Source organism: Caretta caretta, chromosome 19 (genome assembly GCF_965140235.1).
Source record: "Caretta caretta isolate rCarCar2 chromosome 19, rCarCar1.hap1, whole genome shotgun sequence".
NCBI lineage: Eukaryota > Metazoa > Chordata > Testudines > Cheloniidae > Caretta > Caretta caretta.
Window position 1 is genome coordinate 1,489,325 of NC_134224.1, and position 19,344 is coordinate 1,508,668.

General features: G+C 51.3%; 1 protein-coding gene across 3 annotated transcripts in view; it reads left to right on the top strand.

The window, feature by feature from the left end:
* Positions 1 to 1,021: 1,021 nt before the first annotated feature.
* RSPO1 (R-spondin 1) overlaps positions 1,022 to 19,344 on the top strand; it is a 34,215-nt gene continuing 15,892 nt past the window's right edge. The window contains exons 1-2 of one of the 3 annotated variants that reach the window (XM_048825965.2): positions 1,022 to 1,556; positions 16,403 to 16,507. In XM_048825965.2, coding sequence (XP_048681922.1) covers positions 16,465 to 16,507 — 43 coding nt within the window. In that variant the 5' untranslated portion in view covers positions 1,022 to 1,556; positions 16,403 to 16,464. Of the gene's footprint in view, positions 1,557 to 16,402; positions 16,796 to 19,344 lie in introns of those variants that run through there. The other 2 variants (XM_075121294.1, XM_048825964.2) reach the window with 2 other exon arrangements.

Genomic DNA, 19,344 nt, shown 5'->3' on the forward strand with positions numbered 1-19,344 from the left:
TGTGTCGCAGGGCAGCACCGCAGTGTCGGAGAGGGACCGGAGAAGAATTCTGTATCGAAGGGAAAGGGCGTGGAGACGTTAGGGACGCAGAATGCAGTTGCCCAATTTGAAAGTTGCCCAGGGCCCTAGGGAAAACATCTAACATGATAATTTTAATGAGCACAAATTACCAGGGCTTCCACTTTGTGTGTTCTTGGAGAGCCTCCATTCCTGGGCCAGGCAGGGTCAGCCCTGTGGATCTGATGGGCTCACGCAGCCTAGCATGGTGTGGCTGCCAGTCATGCTGTGACACATCATTTCTGCATGGCACCGCCTTAGGTATGACCCTGCTGCCATCAAAGCCAAGGGGACGTTTACTATGGGCTATGCTGGGAGCAAACCCAGGGGGCATGCAGAGACAGAGGGTGGGAAAGCTGATTGTCTGTGGTCTTGGGGGTTCCTGCATTTTCCCAGCGTGTTTGAATTAATTCGTGCTGCAAAGTAGAGGTTAGCCATTGACCTTCTCTATGTGTCCATGTTAATGAGAGGAAAGGAAGGGGATACAGCAGCTGAGCAGCAGCTGGAGGAAAGGCAGATTAGGTATCCGAGACAGCAGGTATCAGAACACAGCTCTCAGCCATAGCAGGGTTGTTTTCCTAAGAAAATCTTTATTTAACTTCCTAAGCATGAATGTTTCCTCCTGCAGCACGGTTACAGCCTGAAAAATAACTAGGCTTTAACGCTCGTCTACTTAGTCTCTTCTCCCCTCGAGAGGGTAACAAGCTGCTTCTAATATTTGCTGTGTTTATGAACAGATGCAGTAGTGACTGCTGAAGACTTCATATGCCAGTTACCACTGAAATGTAAGTAACAAGTCAGAATTAACGGTCATAAATAAAACAGAAGAACCCTGTATGTTCTGTCCCCCTGCAGGGATTTACTGAGACCCTGTTGGCTCTGGATGTTACATTGGATGGTCCTTTGGTGAGCTCCAGTCCGGGTTTTGCAACAGTCACAATATTTTGGCTGGATATTGTCTTAGGAGGTGGTACTAGTCGGGTGGAATTCCCTCATGCTGGAGTATGCACTGGATGCTTTTACAAAGCTGGATACTCTGGTAATGATAATAATTTAAAAAAAACAACAAACCACAACCATACTCCTAGAATGGGGATGGAGTCTGTGGCCTTGTGGGCAGGCGTTATTAATGTGCCAGTTGCTCTGATATGATCACATACACAGGGAGCAGTGTGGGCTGATGGAGTATAAACTAGCCTGGATAATCTTTACGAGCTTGAAATCCTGCACATCCCAGAAGGGTTTGTTTCTCTCTGCAGAGTTTGTGAGGCTGCTCGAAATCTGCTTCAACCAACCAGCCAAACAACCCCCTGAAGCCCCATTGCACCAGACTTCCCCGTGAGCTCCCAGGGACTACTTTTTTTTTTTTTTTGGACAGAAACTCGCGTGTAACTTTCCCTGGAGGAACAGAGGATTTTTGTGATTGTTCTTGTGGTATTTTAAAACTGAGAAACTAAGTAGAGTCTCTTCAGCAGTCATGAGTGACTGACAGCTCAGAGGTAAGGGTTTCACAATGCATGTTTGTTGAGATTAAGCTTTCGCAATGCAGGCTGTTAGCTAGAAGTGTGAGCATTGTTGGCTTCTGACTTGTGGGTTTGCCTCCTGCAATATCGCTAATGAATTTGGACAATGGAAAGCTGTGAAGAATTACAGCAAACTCTGTGGGGATTTCCTCACTACCCCAACCACCAACCTGGGAGAAGTGTTACGGGGAAGGTGGGGTATTGCTTTTTGTTCTCTGCTTGTATGTTACATGCCAGATCTGAGTGTAGGACACAAGGGGAGTTATTCAGAAATATGTGTCAGGTTATTAAAGTGAGCTGCTGCTACTGGACCAACTACAAAATCCCACCAGCTGCTGCGCAGGAGTCTAGCACTTCGTAACTGGCCGTCCCACCGCAGCCACGGCCACCCTGACTTTCAAAGAGAGTAGCAAGCGTCTTGGTTACCTGAACAATCAGGAGGGTAGCTAACTGAGTAGGAAACTATTTGCATATTTAAATTGCCATGGATAATTCAGCCTCTTTGTAAAGGAAGGGGCCATCTGTGCATAGCAGGTACCTGCACAGCACCCGGTAAGTGCGTTGACTGGCCGTTTCTCACGGGGTAGCAACATGGAAAGGATTAGAAGTGATGCTGGTAGTAATCAGACATCTGAGTTAACACCCCTTGCTGATGTGCAGTGGGAGTTCACCCATTGGGAAGTGCTGCTGTCTCCCTGTTTGGCTGTCAAACGGGTGGGATAACAGGGCACTGGGCTCCGCACTAGGCGGTGCTCCCAGAACCAGAGGGGCTGGCAGCTGATGTTTGGCTTTGCTTTGCTTACTGAAAGGTCAGAGTGTGGAGAAAAAAGCCTGCTTTCTGGGGAGCACCTCTGGGTACAAAGGGCTCCCGGTGCCATCTGCCTACAGCTATGAGAAGGCAGAACGCTAGGAGTTTGGGGACTTTCTGCCCCACAGATTCCTGTTGTCTCCTGCAAAATCAGGGCTACGGGGTCCTTTGCACCTCCCTCATTATGGAGAGCAGTACCCTAGGGAGACGCATCCCTTGGGAGCGGTAGGCATGTGAAGGAGGCAGGCTCTGCGGGCACTGAGCGTTCTCTCTCTGCCCAGCACTGTTGGGCACAGAGCTGGGCAATGCTAGAAACCTTTGTCTCCTGCTTAGGGATCCGTGCACTCAGTGGGACAACTCCCAGGAGTACGTACCGCTCAGGGGTGGCCCAACGGGTACCTGGGGTGGGACTGTTCACAGCTGAGGCTCCTGGGAGACAGCTGGCTTGCACTGAGACATCGAAGGTTCCTGGGTGGTTCCCATTATTTCAGATAGTCTAAGGTATTTTTCTGGGACCTGGCACCATAGCATCTGAGCACGTCGGAATATTGACCGGGTCTATTCTCAGCACCCCGGTGAGGCAGGGCAGGGCGATCCTCACCATTGTACAGATGGGGAAACTGAGACAGGGATTTGCCCAAACTTACATCAGACGTTTGCAGCAGAGCAGGTAACTGAACCTGCCTTTTCTGCAGCCTAGGCTAACACCTGAGTATGGGACCGTCCTGCCTCTGTGTCACATACCAGTGCATGTAAAAGGCTGCACAGATTTGCACTCAGACCTCAGCTCTCCCCCCCCCACCACACAAACACACCCGTGGGTGTGTAAAAGGAATACCAGATGTGGCAAAGAGAGAGGAAAACGAAACAACAGGGAGCAAAATATGCTCTCGAGAAGGGCAAGGTTCTCCCATGCCATGTCTGCTCCCAGCTCGACTCCCTGACCTCAGCCAGGGATCTGGAGACAGCCCTGACCCAGAGAGATGCCCTCCTTTGGGGTATGAACAGACAGAATAATCAGGTTTTGCCCAGTATCCCTGGTTCAGACAGCCCCAGCTGACAGCTCCTGGGGAATCACACCTTCTGATTTTAGCTTCCCTAAGTTGCTTTTACATGCTGAACTTGGCCTGTGTCTACTGGAGAAAACCTTGCATTACAGACCAACCCAGGCAGGTTGTGAGAGGAGCTGAGCAGTGCCAGGTTTTGGGGGCAGCCCGGCAGCACGCCCCAGGCTTGTGCTGCTGGAGTCCTCCCTGCATCTCTCCTGTCCCTGACCCAGCCCCAGCCCAGTCCCCTGGGTCCCTCTGTTCAAGTGGCAGCAGTAGAATTCCCCTAAGAAGACAGACTGCAAATTAGTTCACAGCTAAACTTGCTGGAACTCCTTGATCAGGGAAAGCACAAGACACCCACCCCCCAACCTCCTTCTCTTGCCCCAAACAAAGCTGGGGTCTCTCTTGATTTTTCCCAGTCTTGTTTTTCCATCTGCTTCTGAGGGGCAGCGCAGGACTCTGGGGCTCTGCAGGGTTCAGATTTTGAAGCCAGTGTGACAGTTAGACAGGACGGCAAGAGTGCTGGGAATCCTTTAAGAATCTTGTGTTTAGTGCATGCTTCCTTTTCATGGGGTTTCATCCTCTGCACAGACAGCGCTGCATGCTGCCCTGGAATTCCAAGCCCCTGTGTTTCATCCCTGTTTTGCACAGAGTGATTAGCACATCAGCTTTTGACTCAAGCTGGCTTCTCTCAGGGCAGGTCTATACTGAAAACTTTTGCCAGCTCTGGCAGCTCTGTTGGTCAGAGGTATGAGGAGATGTGACCACAATAGCTTGCTACCAAAAGGCCCTAATGTAGACACCGCTACAGCAGCAAAACTGCGCTTTTCGTTTATTTTGCCCAGGGGGTCGGAATGAGCTCTACCAGCAAAGGGGCCGTTTTGTGGTATAAACTGTGTCCACACTAGGAGCGCTCTGCCAACGTAGCAGACTGATGTTGCTCTCCTGGCAAAATGCTCTGAATGGACGCCTGGCCTAAGCCATGGAGGCTTGGTGTGAATTTAAAGCAATTTAATTAAACGGATGCAAATTGCTGCGTGGATGCTCTTAAACCGAAAGAACAGGGGCTTGCAGAGGCTTAACCAAAGAGGTTGGTTTGTTGACCAGCCTGCAGCCTTCGGCAGTTTGCTCAGAACTGTATGGGGCTTTGCACTAGTTCTCTGAGGGTCACAGAGGAAGAGTGGGGGGTTCTATCCTCATGTAGTGTGGGCAGGTGCCTCTTCACTTGTCTCTCAGTCTTTAAGTATTTGTGAGGGAGGCAACACTGGCTTTTGGTAACTGAGGTTAGCAGAAATATTCAGAGGATGCTTCTAAGGGAACAGCCGCACATTTAGCTCCCCCTTGGTCTGCTCTGAAAATGCAGCTGAAAACACCTCTTCTGAGTCTTCTCTCCCTCAGTCTGGACCTCTGCTTTTCATCTTTAATTTGCATTTTGTAAGTGCATTACTTAACCCAGGGACAGTTTCAGCAGATGATGCTGAAATTATGCAATGTAAAGTTCTACTGTGCAAAAAAGCACTGGGGGAAATTAGGGAACGTTTGCATTTGACCTGTCTGTGATGCTCTGTACCTCGGGAACACCTTACATCCCCTTGTTCATCTTTATAAAATGATCATATGGTATCCAATGCAAAGTTTGTCATGTTGGGTGTCTTTGGAAGGCTCATAATGCACTGAGCATGGTTGTTATAGTGATGTTATAGTAAGGTTATATATTTCATGTATATAGTTATGAGGCTGAAAATGTATCCTCATGGTTTAAAGCAAGCCCACGCAAAAACTCTCCAAGAACAGAGAGGCAGTTCACACCTCCTCAGGGCATGGATGGGACAAACCCAGCCCAGCCTCACAGGAACAGTGGACACTGGCTTAGGCAGCAACAAAAGAATCTGTTAGACCCTTGAGGGAGTCACCCCGCCCTTTCTGTGGGCAGTTTGGGACTGCGATGAGGTAATGCTCACCTGACTCGGGGGCAGGGGGGGAAGGAAAGCCAAGAGGGAAGAAAGGACATGATGAAAGGGAGAGATGTTTGCCGTGCGCTCTCTCTTCCACCACATCTACAGACGCCAAGCAACTGAAGTGCTGATCAAAGCAGAGAGCCTGACTGAGAAGTAACCAGCCAGCCTGTGGTGAGAAGCATCTAAGTTTTTAAGGTCCTTGAAAGTGTTAAGATCAGCCTAGAATGCATTTTGCTTTTATTTCATTTGACCAAATCTGACTTGTTGTGCTTTGACTTATAATCACTTAAAATCTATCTTTATAGTTAATAAATTTGTTTGTTTGTTCTACCTGAAGCAGTGTGTTTGGTTTGCAGTGTGTCAGAGGCTCCCCTTGGGTGCATGGTACATATCAATTTCTTTGTTAAATTGACAAACTTATATAAGCTTACAGCGTCCAGCAGGCATAACTGGACACTGCAAGATGGAGGTTCCTAGGGTTGTGTCTGGGACTGGAGATACTGGCTAGTGTCATTCGCTTGCAAATAGTTGGGAGCAGCTTACATGCCAGAGGCTGTGCATGAACAGCCCAGGAGTGGGGGTTCTCACAGCAGAGCAGGGTCAGGCTGGCTCCCAGAGTCAAGGATTGGAGTGGCCTAGCAGATCACCGGTCCTGATAACACCAGATGGGAACGTCCCACTGTCCCAAACAAAATCCCCATGCACGCTCCAAATCTGCTCCTGATCCCATTTAATGGAGCAGTGCCTGACATGATGCCTCCTGTGCATTTATAATGATGCCAGAAGGCAGGTTAAGGTGCAGAAGGAACGCAGGTGCTGTGTCTCTCCCTCACTCACACACGCACCTGACCTCGTCATCACTCCCAGAACTTCAGGGCTCCTTTTTGGATTGCTGGGTCTGCTCTGGGAGGTGGCCTGTTTCACTACAGCGCGTCTGTCATAGAAGCAAACTGAGACGGTGACGAAGTTTCCTACCTTAAGTGACTGTTTATAATGCGCTGCACTACAGGCAATCCTGGAGCACTGGTACATGCAGCGATGATTCTAATAAAGGTTTTAGCAGGTACCTAGAGGCCTACTGTGTACTAGGGGCTGTGTAGACGCCTAGTGAGAGACCGTCTCTGCTCTCCAGAGCTTACCGTCCAAATAGACCAGGCAGACTAAGCGTGGAAAAAATGGAGTATTATCACCCGCTTTTCACAGATAAGAATAAGTGACTTGCCCTAGGTCACATAGTGAGTCTGTGGCAGAACCAAGGACCAAATCCAGGTCTCTTGAGGCCCAGTCTTGCCCCTTTACTGCAAGGGCATTCTTCCTTGTCAGTCTAACCAGCACTATGGTATCTCCACCCCATGCTGATAGGTGGTGACCGCATGAGCTGCGGGATACAGCTTGGAGAGAGAATCTGGGACCCAGCTCAGGATGGCGGGTGGATGTGAAAGTGACTTGGTAACGTAGCCAAGCAAGGCGGTGGCAAGGGACAGGTGGGACCTCTAGCAGGCAGGAGTCAGTTCTAGACACAGTCCCTGTTGGTAGGCTCCCAGCAGCGCTGGTGTGAGTGCTTTGCAGAAGCTGGCGGAAGGACTCAGACCTCAACAATGCTGCTGCCAGGTTTTGGTTTTTTTCCAGTGCTTAGCTTGATGGTTTATGGTTTTGGCAGAACTTTGGCTCTGAAATATAATATCAAATAAAGACCTTCGGGGTAGGACATTTGGCTTAACGCCGCTGATCTTTATTGCCTGAGGGATTAAGCAGAACAAAGTGGCTTTGCGTGTGTATGTGGACGGATGCTTGCTGGACAAAGTGATCCGACTATAAACATACGTGGCACTCTTCACTGGAGCATCTCAAAGCACTACCCTTGTGTGGGTGTTTGCACTCACTTGGTTCTCCAGATGGGGAAACTGAGGCTCAGAGAGGAAAAGTGACTAGTCCAGGGGAACTAGCAATTCAGTGTCAGCTTCAGAGCTAGAAGCCAGATCACCTGCCTCACCCCACCCCTCCTAGAAAACCTTCTAACTACCACCCCTCACTGTCTCCAAGTAACCTCATCGCACATTTTTAATGGGAGGGAAAGGCAAAGCAAAACGGAGCTGGTGTAATATAAACACAGGCTGAATCACTGCGTGCAAGCCTGGCGTTTTACTTTGTTTAACTTGTGAAGATTTATTTTAATCTGTATTTATGAAGTAGGTTTATTTAACGATGCTGAGGACTAGGCACTGTTGTCAGAAAAAGATTCTCCTGTCCACACCAAATCTCTCTGATGATTAGTTGACCTTCCCGACGAGATGTGTAAGTGTATAATAGCTGGGCTTTGCTCCTCCTGGGAACTGGCTGGGAGCATCACACAAGCAGCTCCAAGTAGGGGTGGGAAGGCTGCCCTGGCTGCGAGATGGAGCAGAAGTGGCTGATGCAGGAGGCCTGGCTTCTAGCTCCAGCTCTGTTGCCAAATTGCTGGGTGGCCGTCAGCATGTCTCTGTGTCTCTGTTTCTCCATCCATAAAATGGGGATAATGGAAGCTACCCAGCTTTGCACAGCGCACCAGGGCCTAGGAATGCAATGGACTGCATTTGTGCTAGGCATAGAGTTTAAGGCCAGACGGGACCAGATCAGCTACTAGGACCTCCTGTATGTGTCAGGCCAGCACCCGCACACTAAAGCCATGTACTGAAACGAGCCCCAAGTATCACAGCCCTCAGGAGATGGGACCATTCTGTGCCATGAGGAGGGACCAAAGTGCACCAGGGCATGAGGCCCCCACAATGGCAGGGAGATGATTACGTGAGAGACACCCAGACCACCCTGGCAAGTGACCCGCGCCCAGCTGCAGGGGAAGGCGGCAACAACAAAAGACATAAAACCGCCCCAGGTCACTGCCAATGTGAGCGGGGGGGAAATTCCTTCCCAGCTCCACACGGGGCAATCGGTGAGACCCTGAGCACGTGAGCAAGACCCAGCCAGGCAAACCCCCGAGAGGGAGAATGCTCAATGCCGCCGCCGAGCGTGGCCCACCTGTTCAGCCTCCCACCTCCAGCCACGGCCACCCTAACGCATCAGAAAAAGGAGTTAAAAGAAAACCCCCGAATACACTGGGGGAGGGGAGGGGTGGGATATCTCTTTCTGACCCCGGCACCTGGCTGCCTGAAACCCTGGAGCATGAGCTTTTCGGAACACAAGATGGAACCTGTGAGCTCCAGGACGGTTGAGTCCTGGTCCCCGCCGTCCTACAACCACACGCATACATTAGTCCAATTCTCTCTTAAAACTAATTGTTGTTTGCCCCCATAACTCCTGCTGGGAGGCTGTTCCAGAACCTCACCCCTCTGGTGGTTACAAACCTCCTAATTTCCAGCCTGAATTTGTTCATGGCCAATTTATCCCCATTTGTTCTGTGCCAGCATTGTCCTGTAGCTTCAATAGCTCTTCGCCCTCCCTGGTATTTACCCCCGATGTATTTATAGCAGTCAGATTCCCCTCTCAGCTGTCTTTATGTTAGACTAAACAAGCCGAGCTCTTCCAGTCTCCTCTCAAAGACAGGCTCTTCATTCCCCTCGTCAGCCTCCTAGTCCCTCTCTGCACCAGTTCCAGTCTGAATTCATCTTTCTTGAACCTGGGTGACCAGACTTGCACACAGGACTCCAGCTGAGGTCTCACCAGGGGCTTGTCCAATGGCATTAATTTGTCTCTATCTCTACTGGAAATGCCTTGCCTGATACATCCTAGGATCACCTTTGCCTTTCCAAAGCCACATCACTCATCCTGTGCTTGACCCACGCCCCCAGGTCTCTCTCCTCCTCTGTCACTTCCAACTGATGAGCTCCCAGCTCGTAGCAGAAATTCTTACTATGAGACCCTAAGTGCATGACCTCGCACTTTGAATTTCATCCCATGATTGAAACATTCGAATGAGCACCAGTAACATCACAGTTCAGACCCTTTCCTCGTGGCCCCATGGTCTGCACGTGGTCTTAGTCTCATCACAGTGGGTCTTCTCGGCGGAGCTGCTGCAGACAGATGCAGAATGGACACTTGATGGCGTAATCCCCCTACAACATATGTACATGGAAACATTTGAATTGCACCTCGCTCCTTTTCTCCTCTTCTGTGTAGTTGGAGCAGCCCTTTAGGATGAGTTGGGAAAGGCCCGTGGGACAGAGTTGGAGCAGCCTGTACTAATCTGTGGAGCTCGTGTACTGGTTGGGTTATTGTGTTGTGGGCTGTCTGCATAACTAGCGGGAATTCACTCTTGGGGTCTGTCGGGGGATACTCAGGAAAAGCACGTTATCTGGATCTTCCTGCTTGGATGAGCAGCAGTGAAGCAGCCAGCGACGTTGACATTTACACGGTCGTCTTTAGGTTTCTGAGCCGAGTGGGGCAGGTCCCACCCCTCTGAGCTATGAAAGCAGGGTCTGTGCAATCTCAAGTGGCCCATCAAGTGGCTCAAGTCTGTGCAGTGTCAGTGAGCCATCAGTCTCACATGCCGTCAGTTACTGGAACCTGACAAACAGGTGGGTGGGAGCAGAGGATAATTTCCTAGCAAGCTGAAAGTAGGAGGGTAGTAGCTTCCTTCTAGCTTTAAAATCTCGGAAGTGTCTGCAGCAAAGCCAAATTTTAGCTAAATATCTCGGCATGCCCCATCTCCAGCCAGGACACAAACTCGCTTGCTCTGCTGGGCCAGTAGCCACCCTGGCTTCTGAGGCTTTGTCTGGGGTAGAACATGGAAAATGAAAGGAATTTGCTTGGAGTATGTTGGCACCCTCCGAGGCTGGTTTCCAGGTGAAGCTCCAAGGCCTTTGCACAGCAGCAGCCCCAACTGGAGGGTTTATGTGGGATGTAAGTGTTCCACAGACATGATGCTGGCCCTCTGCATGCGGGGAGTTTTCTCTCGAAAGTCCTAGCAGCTGCATCTACAGGTGGGAAGGTTTGCCTAGACAGCAAATTCTGCAGGAGGACTGGAGACGGTTCTCAGAAGCCAGTTTTGAGTTCATAATCATGACTATTTGAACCAGAAACCTGCTATAATCAGCAAACGGAAAGCTACCATGTGACCTGTGGGTCCAAACAAAAGGAATAGTGCTGGAATTTTAAATACTGGACACATGCAATGAACCAGGGCTTTATTTGTAATGAAAGAGGTGTCAGGGCTCAAGCAATTTTTTTACTGTCATAACTGACATGGCAAGCCCAGAGGTGCCAGGGCTCTGAACTGCCAGGCACAGAGGTGCTGGGGCTCAGCCCTGGCACAAATTAACCACTGCAATGGATAGCTTGTGGGCCGAGAATGATCTGCAGAAATTGTTCGCCGACTGATTTTTGCACCAGGAATTCCTTTGGGAGACTTGGACCCCATCTGCAGGGGGAGAAGGAGGCAGGACATGCCAGATTCATTGTTTGTTGCAAATTCTACACCCTGCTCTAGTCTGAGGGGGAGTTTTGGAAACTCCATTTCACCTTTCTCCTGAATCTGAGTCTGTTGGAGCAGCAAGGGAAATGCATCCCGGAGTCCAGCCCTCTCTCCTCTCTGCAAATTCCCTGTCTCTGGCCTGCAGATGTTACCATGAACTCCTCAGCAGCGGGGTGCACGTGGGGAGATTGGTGGGCTTCACATTCAGGTCCCAAGCCACACAAGGCTTTCTAGATCAAAAGCAATGCACAGAATTGCAGCGGGAAGCCAGTGCAGATGTCGAGGAATTGGAGCAAAAATGCTCCCTGTGACTAAAGCTAGATGGCAATCATCGCAAACACAGGGCGGTTGTCACCGTCAGGCAGTATTGTGCTGCACTTGTCCTATGCACAAGTCAGTGTTGTCTAGTCTGTAATAAGAGCCCGGCTGCCTGTTGCTCCCGTGCAAACCCTGCCGTGCGCGTCCAGAGAAGACGAGTCCCCCCCGCCCGCTCCGTAGCCATGCTCCTGGCCTCACTGTGTCGCGGGTGGAGGCTCCCCAGGAGCCGCCTGTGGCAGACGGGATCCTGTCCTGGAGCCCCAGACGCTTGTTTAGAGGAGAATTCTTTTATCTGCCTTTGCTAGCTCTGCCTCCCTCCTACGGCGCCTCGGGTGGGAGCAGAGCCCGGGGAGGTGGGGCACCAGCTGGGCCCAAATCCAGGCCAACTCTGCCTCTCCGATGAGCTCTGTGAACCTTGCCTGGGCCCCAGGGAGTAAAACGATAACAATCGGACCAGGCCAAAGCTCTGGGCATGGGAAGTGCCTGGCTGCAGGTGTTAGGAGCTGGGAAGGTGATTGCAGATTAGGATAAGTGTATCCGACGTTCACTTTGCTGCAGAAGGGCCCAAACTCAGCCACAATCCTCCCCTGCAAAATGTTTCTGCTCCAGGGCTGGATGTCTATGCTGCGCCACATGACCATGCACACCCTCTCTTCGTGTGTGTGTCTGTGTGTCTGTGTCTCAGTCCGGGCCAGGGGGAAGGGGCTAGAGCTGCCCAAGGATCAGGCCTCCCCTGCACACATCCCCACTTCGGTAAACGCTCCTCGGCCTAGCTGAAGCTCTTGACAATGTTTATAAAGCAGCTTGCAGCAGACAGCCTTCAAAGCGCAGCACAAGATGGTGTTTACCCGAGTGACTAACTATTTATTTGAAAACCCCCTGGATGCTGCTGCAGGACCTTAACGACAAGCACATGGGAAGCGCTGCGCTCCTGCCAGGGCAGCTTTTGGGGGGGCCATAGCAGGGCTGTGGTGAAGTTCAAAGTCACGGGGACCGGAGGATGACAATGACCCTTTGCCGGGTGTGTGAGAAATAGTTCCCAGGCCTCAGCATTGTTCTGCAACCAAAGCAGCCCTCAGCTTTCCATTTTAGCATGAACACTTCAATCGGAGATATGCTGTCACAGCACATGGGGCAATCCAGGGGTCGTGTCCCCCTCGAGCGGCTGGTCGATTAGAGGATGATGGTCTAGTCCTGCCACCAGCTAACAGGACTTACTCCTTCAGCTCAAGTGGTAGAGGCCTGTAGTTTGGGGCTGGGTTCAAATCCTGATGCCAACCAGTGCTCGGGGTTGTTACCTTCTCAGAGCAGGGGAGGGGCAGACTTTCCCAAATCCAGCTCCTCCGTGCAGATTTCCTCTAGCCTGTTCAGTGGAGGCCCTGCCCTGGCCCTCTGCCGCGGGGGACGGATCTCCCCCATCCTGGGCAGCGCCAGAGACCCCTTTCCTTACTCCCGTGCTGAGTGCCCAGAGCGGCTAGCCCAGAGTTCCTCTTGGCCATGGGGCCTGTGTTCAGCAACGGAGTTGAATATTCCCCAGCGCTGGCCCTGAGGCACGTTCTCACCCTCGCTGCTGCGGAAGCGTGTATCTGTTCCTTCCAGCTGGCGGCAGGGCAAGCCACAGTGAGTGAGAGGGGGATAAAGGACTTCAGCAGGCCCAGAACTGTTCTCGAAGGCCCTGAGGCACTTCCACCGACTGCACTGGGCTTTGGCTCAGGTCTCAAGATCGTGTCCCACTAGATGGGACAAAAGACTAGGAAATGCACTGGGCTGGCCTAGAGGAACTAGCAGGGCTGTCGTGTCTCTGCACACCAAGGCCAGCCTGGGGTAACGGGAGCAGGATTGCACAAAAAAGATATTTTAAAGTAGTGGGTTTAACGCCCAGAGGAGTGCAGTGGAGATACAATTTCTCTGCGCTCTTGGCTGCTGTGGTGATGGGCTGGGGGGGAGTGATGGGAATGACCATCAGAATCCTCTTTGTCAGCCCGTGTGTCTCCAAGCCAGGACAGGTTCCCAGGAGAAGTCCCTGGGGTGGGGAACCAGAGGGGTGACCCCCTCCCATAGGTAATGCCTGCACGGGTTTGAAAGATCCATCCAGCCCTCTTCTCCAGGCCAGCTGTCGCTGGTTAGTACCTGCATGCTAGAAGGATTAGAGGCTGTGTTTGCAAGTGCTGGTCTGAAGCCAAAGTCTGAGCACTGTAAAAAGCCCGCTGGCTGCTCCCAGCTGACCTGCTGAGGGAGGGAGAGGCTGCCCCGCTGAGCTGGAGGAGGCACCTGCAGGTCGCTGCATAGCTGAGATGAGCAGCACGGCACTCGGCTTGAACGGTTTGCAGACTCATTTTGGAGGCCTAGGGCCAGATCCTCAGCTGTTGCAAATGGCCACGGCTGCACCAAGGGAGCTGCACCAATTTATGCCAGCCAAGCACCTGGGCTCCTAGTGTACAAACTCTGCCAAAGCCCCATTCCCCTCAGCATGTGAGAGATCCTGGTACCATGGGGGGTGGGGTCTCTCCGTGCCAAGCGCCTAGCGGTTTAGAATCAGCACAAGCCCATTTCCAGCTATGTGTGGGTCTTACTGCAGCCCCCACCGAGCTCCAGCCCCATCTAGACAGGCCCTGGGAGCATCGGTGATGCAGAGTTATTTTAAAGGGATTAAAATAATTTTCCGTTTCATTTGGCCTCTCAGCGTGAATGTTGTCCCCTTTATTCCCACACAATGGCAGCAGTTGGTAGGGCTTTGCATTGCCAGCTGCACCCAGAAGAGCTGTGTCAGAGCTTTCTATTTAGCCGGGATGTCTCGCTTCCTCCCAGACACATAGTACACAGAAAGATCACCTCCTCGATCATTTCCAGAGCGAAGCAGCACTTTGTTCCCTTGGCTGCACTGTCTGGGGGGGCAGTGAGCATATGTCTGAAGTCCAGGCCAACCCTGCCAGTTCTGCATGGTTGCTAGGTTTGTTAGCAAACTCTGTAGCTGTTGATCACACCTCAAATCCTGAAGCTTCCCCCTTTTATCCATCATTGCTCAGTCTGGGAAGTGTCGTGCTGGAGCTGGAAGGAAACTGCTTTTATCATGAAAACATGTTGCCCTTTTTCAGCATCTTTTGTTCAAGGGTCATCAAGATCTTCAGTTAGACCATGGAACTCACTGCCACAGGATGCCACTGAGACTAGAAACTTAAGATTCGATGCGCAATTAGGCATTTATCTGGAGGGCAAGAATGTCCAGAGTCGTCATGACAGGTTGCAGAGTGGTAGCCGTGTTAGTCTGTATCAGCAAAAAGACCGAAGAGGACTTGTGGCACCTTAGAGACTAACAAATTTATCTGAGCATAAGCTTTTGTGGGCTAAAGCCCACTTCATCAGAGTCATTATGGTTAATCCTGAAAGAAGGGTATTGGAAGAGAGATAAAACTCCAGGCTTCAGGGCTTAAACCAATCCCTAACTATTAGGAGTTAGGATGAGACCTTCATGAGGGCAAATTATCCCGTACCTGCTACTGCAGGGTTTCTTACCCCTTCCTCTGAAGCAGTTGGTGTTGGCCCCTGTCAGAGGCAGGACACAGGCCTAGATGGACCCTGAGTCTGATCCAGTCTAGCAATTCCCACGTTCCTGAGAGTGTTACAAATATGAATGAATTAATCTGCTCTAGGGCACGTCAATATTACTGGAGTGGAAAAGTGTCTTGTGGTTAAGGCACTGGTCCAGGACCAAGGACATCAGGCGTCATTGTCACAGACCCGTGTGACCTTGGGCAAGTCACTTAATCACTCCATGCCTTAGTTGCCCAGCTGCAAAATAGGGATAATAATTCTGCCTTGTCTATTTAGGTTGTAAGGTCTTTGGGGTAGGGGCTGTCTCTTACAATGTGTGTGTGCAGCAGCAGTTCAAGGGGGGCCTGTACTTGGTTGAGCATCACTGTAATACAAGTATTAATATAGTACGTCCATTTTACAGATAAAAGAAATGGGGCACAAAAAAGGTAAGAGACTTGTTCAGAGGTTACACAGCAAATCAGTGGTGGAGGCAGATGAGAACTCAGGGGCCCTGACTTCCAATCCCCTATTACAGGCAATGGCGCAGAACAATTTGCTTTTTGTCGGAGTTGCCCTTGCCCTGATCTGTCCATCACACCGCCATGGTTTTCCTCATCGAGCACATGCCGCCATTGCTTCCCGACTGGTTACATCACTGTTCACTGCGGTGATGTCAGCACAGCTGTGAGAATAGTGTTTGTTAATTAACTTGGGCTTCCTCTGCTGGCTGGATCTGCAGTAGCAGCAGAGCGAAGGCAGGAGACAGCCCTAAAATGGCAACTCCTGCGCAGGGGTTGGTGAATTTATCAGTTATTTCTGATTTTTAAAACCTGAATGATCTAGGACACTCTCCAGGTACTGACAATGTTTTAAGGATGGGACCCTGTTGGGCCTAAGCCTTGTCCCGGGCAGAGCTGACTGACACATGCCAGAAGAGTCATTTTGCTATTTCCAAGGTGTGGGTTTTTTTTAATTTTGTTGTGCAGGAAATTTTGGCTTGTGGTTCTGACCTGGGATTAATAGAAATTTCAAAATGCTGTAATTTCTGGGGGAACAGAACCTCTGAGTTTTGACCTGCCCGAGGGACAATCGTACCTAGTCTGTGTGAGGGAGCATGAGCAGCACTGTCCCTACGCACAGCATGAAATCTCAGTAGCTACAATCACATCAATAGCTACTTGCCCACGTTAGGTCACGAGACATTCAATGAGGCCCCCTTGACGGGAGACATCTGTGATGCTGGCAGCCTACAAGAGCCTCACCTACAAGCTGGTAGCGGTCAGATGAGCAGTGATCAGGATTGCTGCACTTTAAGTAAAATTTAGCCAGAAACAGGCCATCCCTTATTCAATGTCATGTTAACTTTCTCAAAGGAAATAGAAAAGGAGTACTTGTGGCACCTTAGAGACTGCCACAAGTCCTCCTTTTCTTTTTGCAGATACAGACTAACACAGCTGCTCCTCTGAAACCTGTCAAAGGAAATAGGTTGCTATTAGTTTTTTAGCAAACAGGAACTTCCAGATATGTCTGTGAAGTAATATTACCAGTCAATCTCCTCCCTGCAGATCGGCTGCCTGGGCCCCCCCCTTTTTGCCCTTCCAGGGCTCTGTGATGTTGTTATTCCTCCTGGCCTGCTGTTTCGGCACTTGTATGTTAATTCTCGCAGCGTCCCGCTGAGCAGTTTATGCACAAGACGTAAAATAACATTCATTATTCCATAAGGTTAATCTGTTCCTTTTCCCTTCCAGTTTGTGTGGGTGTGTGTTTGGAAGCTACAAGCAGCTAACGCTCACGGCGTGGGAGCCCCCAGATGGGACTAGATCCACGCTCCTGTGCTCCTTATGGGTTTGAAGGTAGACTCATGTTACCTACTACCTAAGTTTTCTGTGGCTGATATTATGGTGTGCGGATATGGTCCCGTACCAGGCATCGTGTACAGACTTTCAGTTCTGATCCAGCCCAAGACACAGTAGCAGGAGCAAACCCAGACACCACGCTGTGGAACGGACTCTCGATCACCCTGCAGTCTAGGCACTGGGAAGTTACTATGCAGCTTGGACTGTTTCTGGTGGTGGTTTTTCTAAGCTTGATGGATCTGACAGGCAGCAGCAAGGTGGTGAAGGGCAAGAGGCAAAGACGAAGTATGTATGAAATGCTTTTCTTCTCCGACTCGCTCTCGCGATGCAGAATGTCAGTGTCTGTGAGTAACAGGCCCCTGTTGTTCACTGGCACCCAAAGGGCAGGGGTGGGGAGGAGCAGCTGTTTAGGGAGAAGCTGGCTCAGGGTAAGCAATGCAGAAGGGGGTGGTAGGCGTGGGATCATTACCGCACCCAAAACATAAGGTAACAGTTTGACATGTCGCTCAGTCCCTGGCTGTGTAAGCTCCTCAGGGCAGGGGCTGGGGCTGTTTGTGTCTTGCCACATCAGTACCTAACAAATCCCACAAGGAGCCTGGCTGGAAAGATACGTCCCTTTCTCTTGCTGTCAGATAGGGAACATCTATAAGTTTGCTTCCTCTGCACCCAGCTTTTTCTACCGGCTGGACTGATGGTTCCCTCGTCCCTTACTGAGCACAGAGCAGGACCTGGTTCCTCTGACTCTGCAGGAACACGGTGATCTTATGTTACCCCAAAGCCTGCCCCCAGCTTGTAGCTTAAGGGAGACCCGCTGGGCTCCACTCTTTCTCCACCGCAGAGTGCTGGGTTTGTAACAACCTGCAGGCCTGTTCCAGATTTCTATTAAGGAACCTGCAGCTTCTAGGCCTGGGAGCAGGAGAGGCAGGGGTGGCCAGTGAGAGCCTGCGGTGGCTACAGAGTGTGTGGAAGAGACCAGAGGCAGGTGCATGGATGCAGGGAGGTAGGAGTAGACTTGCAACAGGGGCTGCCGGTGAATCAGGAAAATTCACTGTGCTGAGGGCTGGCGAGTGCACCCGGGAAACTGAAAAAGGGAATTTCCTCTCTAGCCTCAGCTCCAGGGATTATGAATGGGCCAAGCCCCTGCCCCTTGTTAACAAAGCACCCAGACTCTGAGTTTTCTGAGGATGGGCTGGTCTGGTCACTCAAAGCAATAAGACCATGTCAGCCTAAACTTCCTGCCTGAGATTGGCAGAGCCCAGAGACTGTCGCTCCCCCTCTGCCCTTCCTGCAAAAACCCTCTGCTTGTCTCAAGCCCAATGAGCTGGCCTCACCCTCTCTAAAGCCTGGTGAAAGTCAATTGGGCCCACCGGCCAGCATGACTCAGCCGTAAGTACCCAGCCTCTCAAGTGGGGGTTAACAGCTGGGCCCAGGTTGGCTCAGCAGCTGAGGCTGCATCTCACAGGGGCTCTGAGGCCTGGTCTGCACACAAACTTGCATGGAAATAACAAAGGGGGGTGACTTAAAACCCAGTTAGTTATTTTGGTGCAAGTCAGCATGGCATGAAAGGGGCTGCTGTTTGACGGAGTGGGAGTTGGTTATTGCTTTACAGCCTGCTCTCTGCACAGAGTTGCTCCCGTTTAACTAACAGTGCATTTTAAACTGAGGTAGTGACATGGGGGCAGCGTTGTGTGTGGATGCTCTCAGGTCACTTCGGCCGCATCAGGACGTGTGCAGGTGCAAGTCAGCAGCTGATATCTCCAGTTTTAAACTGATGTGAGAACATCCACACAGGGGTTTGCACTGGTTTTACTACTCTGGCTTTTTAATTGATTTAAGTTAAACTGGTCCGGCTAGTGCGGGTCTGTGAGTCCTAAGGGATGCCTGCAGCAGTTGCTTGCTCCAGGGAAGATGTGCTCTCTTGGTTAATGTTATAAATTACGAGTCCCAAATGGGTCTCAATTACACTCTTAGCTGGGGGGCCACCCATCAGCACCACAGCGAGGCAATATCTATCATTGTGTCGAGCTAGCGACTCCTGGGGGCCCTGCGGCAGGGTAAGCATGGCGTCCCTGGCCTTGCGGTGACACCCTCCGTGTGCAGCTGGAACGAGCCACGCAGTGTCGGCCGTTGGTGCTGGAACCACGGGGAGTTGGGGGGAGGCTGCCACCTCCTCCTGCCCCCGCCAAATACATGGTTTCCCATCAGCAGCACTCCCACTACAGACATTGTTGCGTGCACACACACACACCCACCCCTCCGTGCCTGTAAGTAATGCCCGAAGCATGTACAGTTGATGGGGGAAGCCATCTGGCCTGGAGGACTTTACCCCAAATATATTGATCCCTGGTGCAACTTCAGGGGCATCAGCAGAGTTACAGCAAGGAGGAATTTGGCCCAATGCCCCTCTCTTGTCTTCCTCTCTCCTCCCCACCCCCCCAACAGAGGGGAGTAGGGGGGTGGAACAATTTGTATAGTGCGGGTGCTGAGAGCCACTGAATCAAACTGTAAACCTTGGATATGATGGAAAACATTTCAAGCCAGGGGGTGCGGCAGCCCCCCCCCCCCCAGTTCCAGCACCTGTGGAGGGGAGTACAAATGGGCAGGCTGTATCTGCGAACTGAAGTACAGAGCTGTTCTGAACCAATCCAGGGTGAGGCCTCTGTCCCACAGGGCTCCCCACCTCCTTTTTCCCTGGCTAGCACTCACTGGCCCCTTCTCCCAATCCATAACGCACCTGGGAAGCTGCATGCCAAGCCTTGCCCTCCTGGCCCCTTCCAGTCTGATGGTCGCTGCCAGCCCATCCTGCATCAGGGCCATGTGTGGATCCTGTTCCT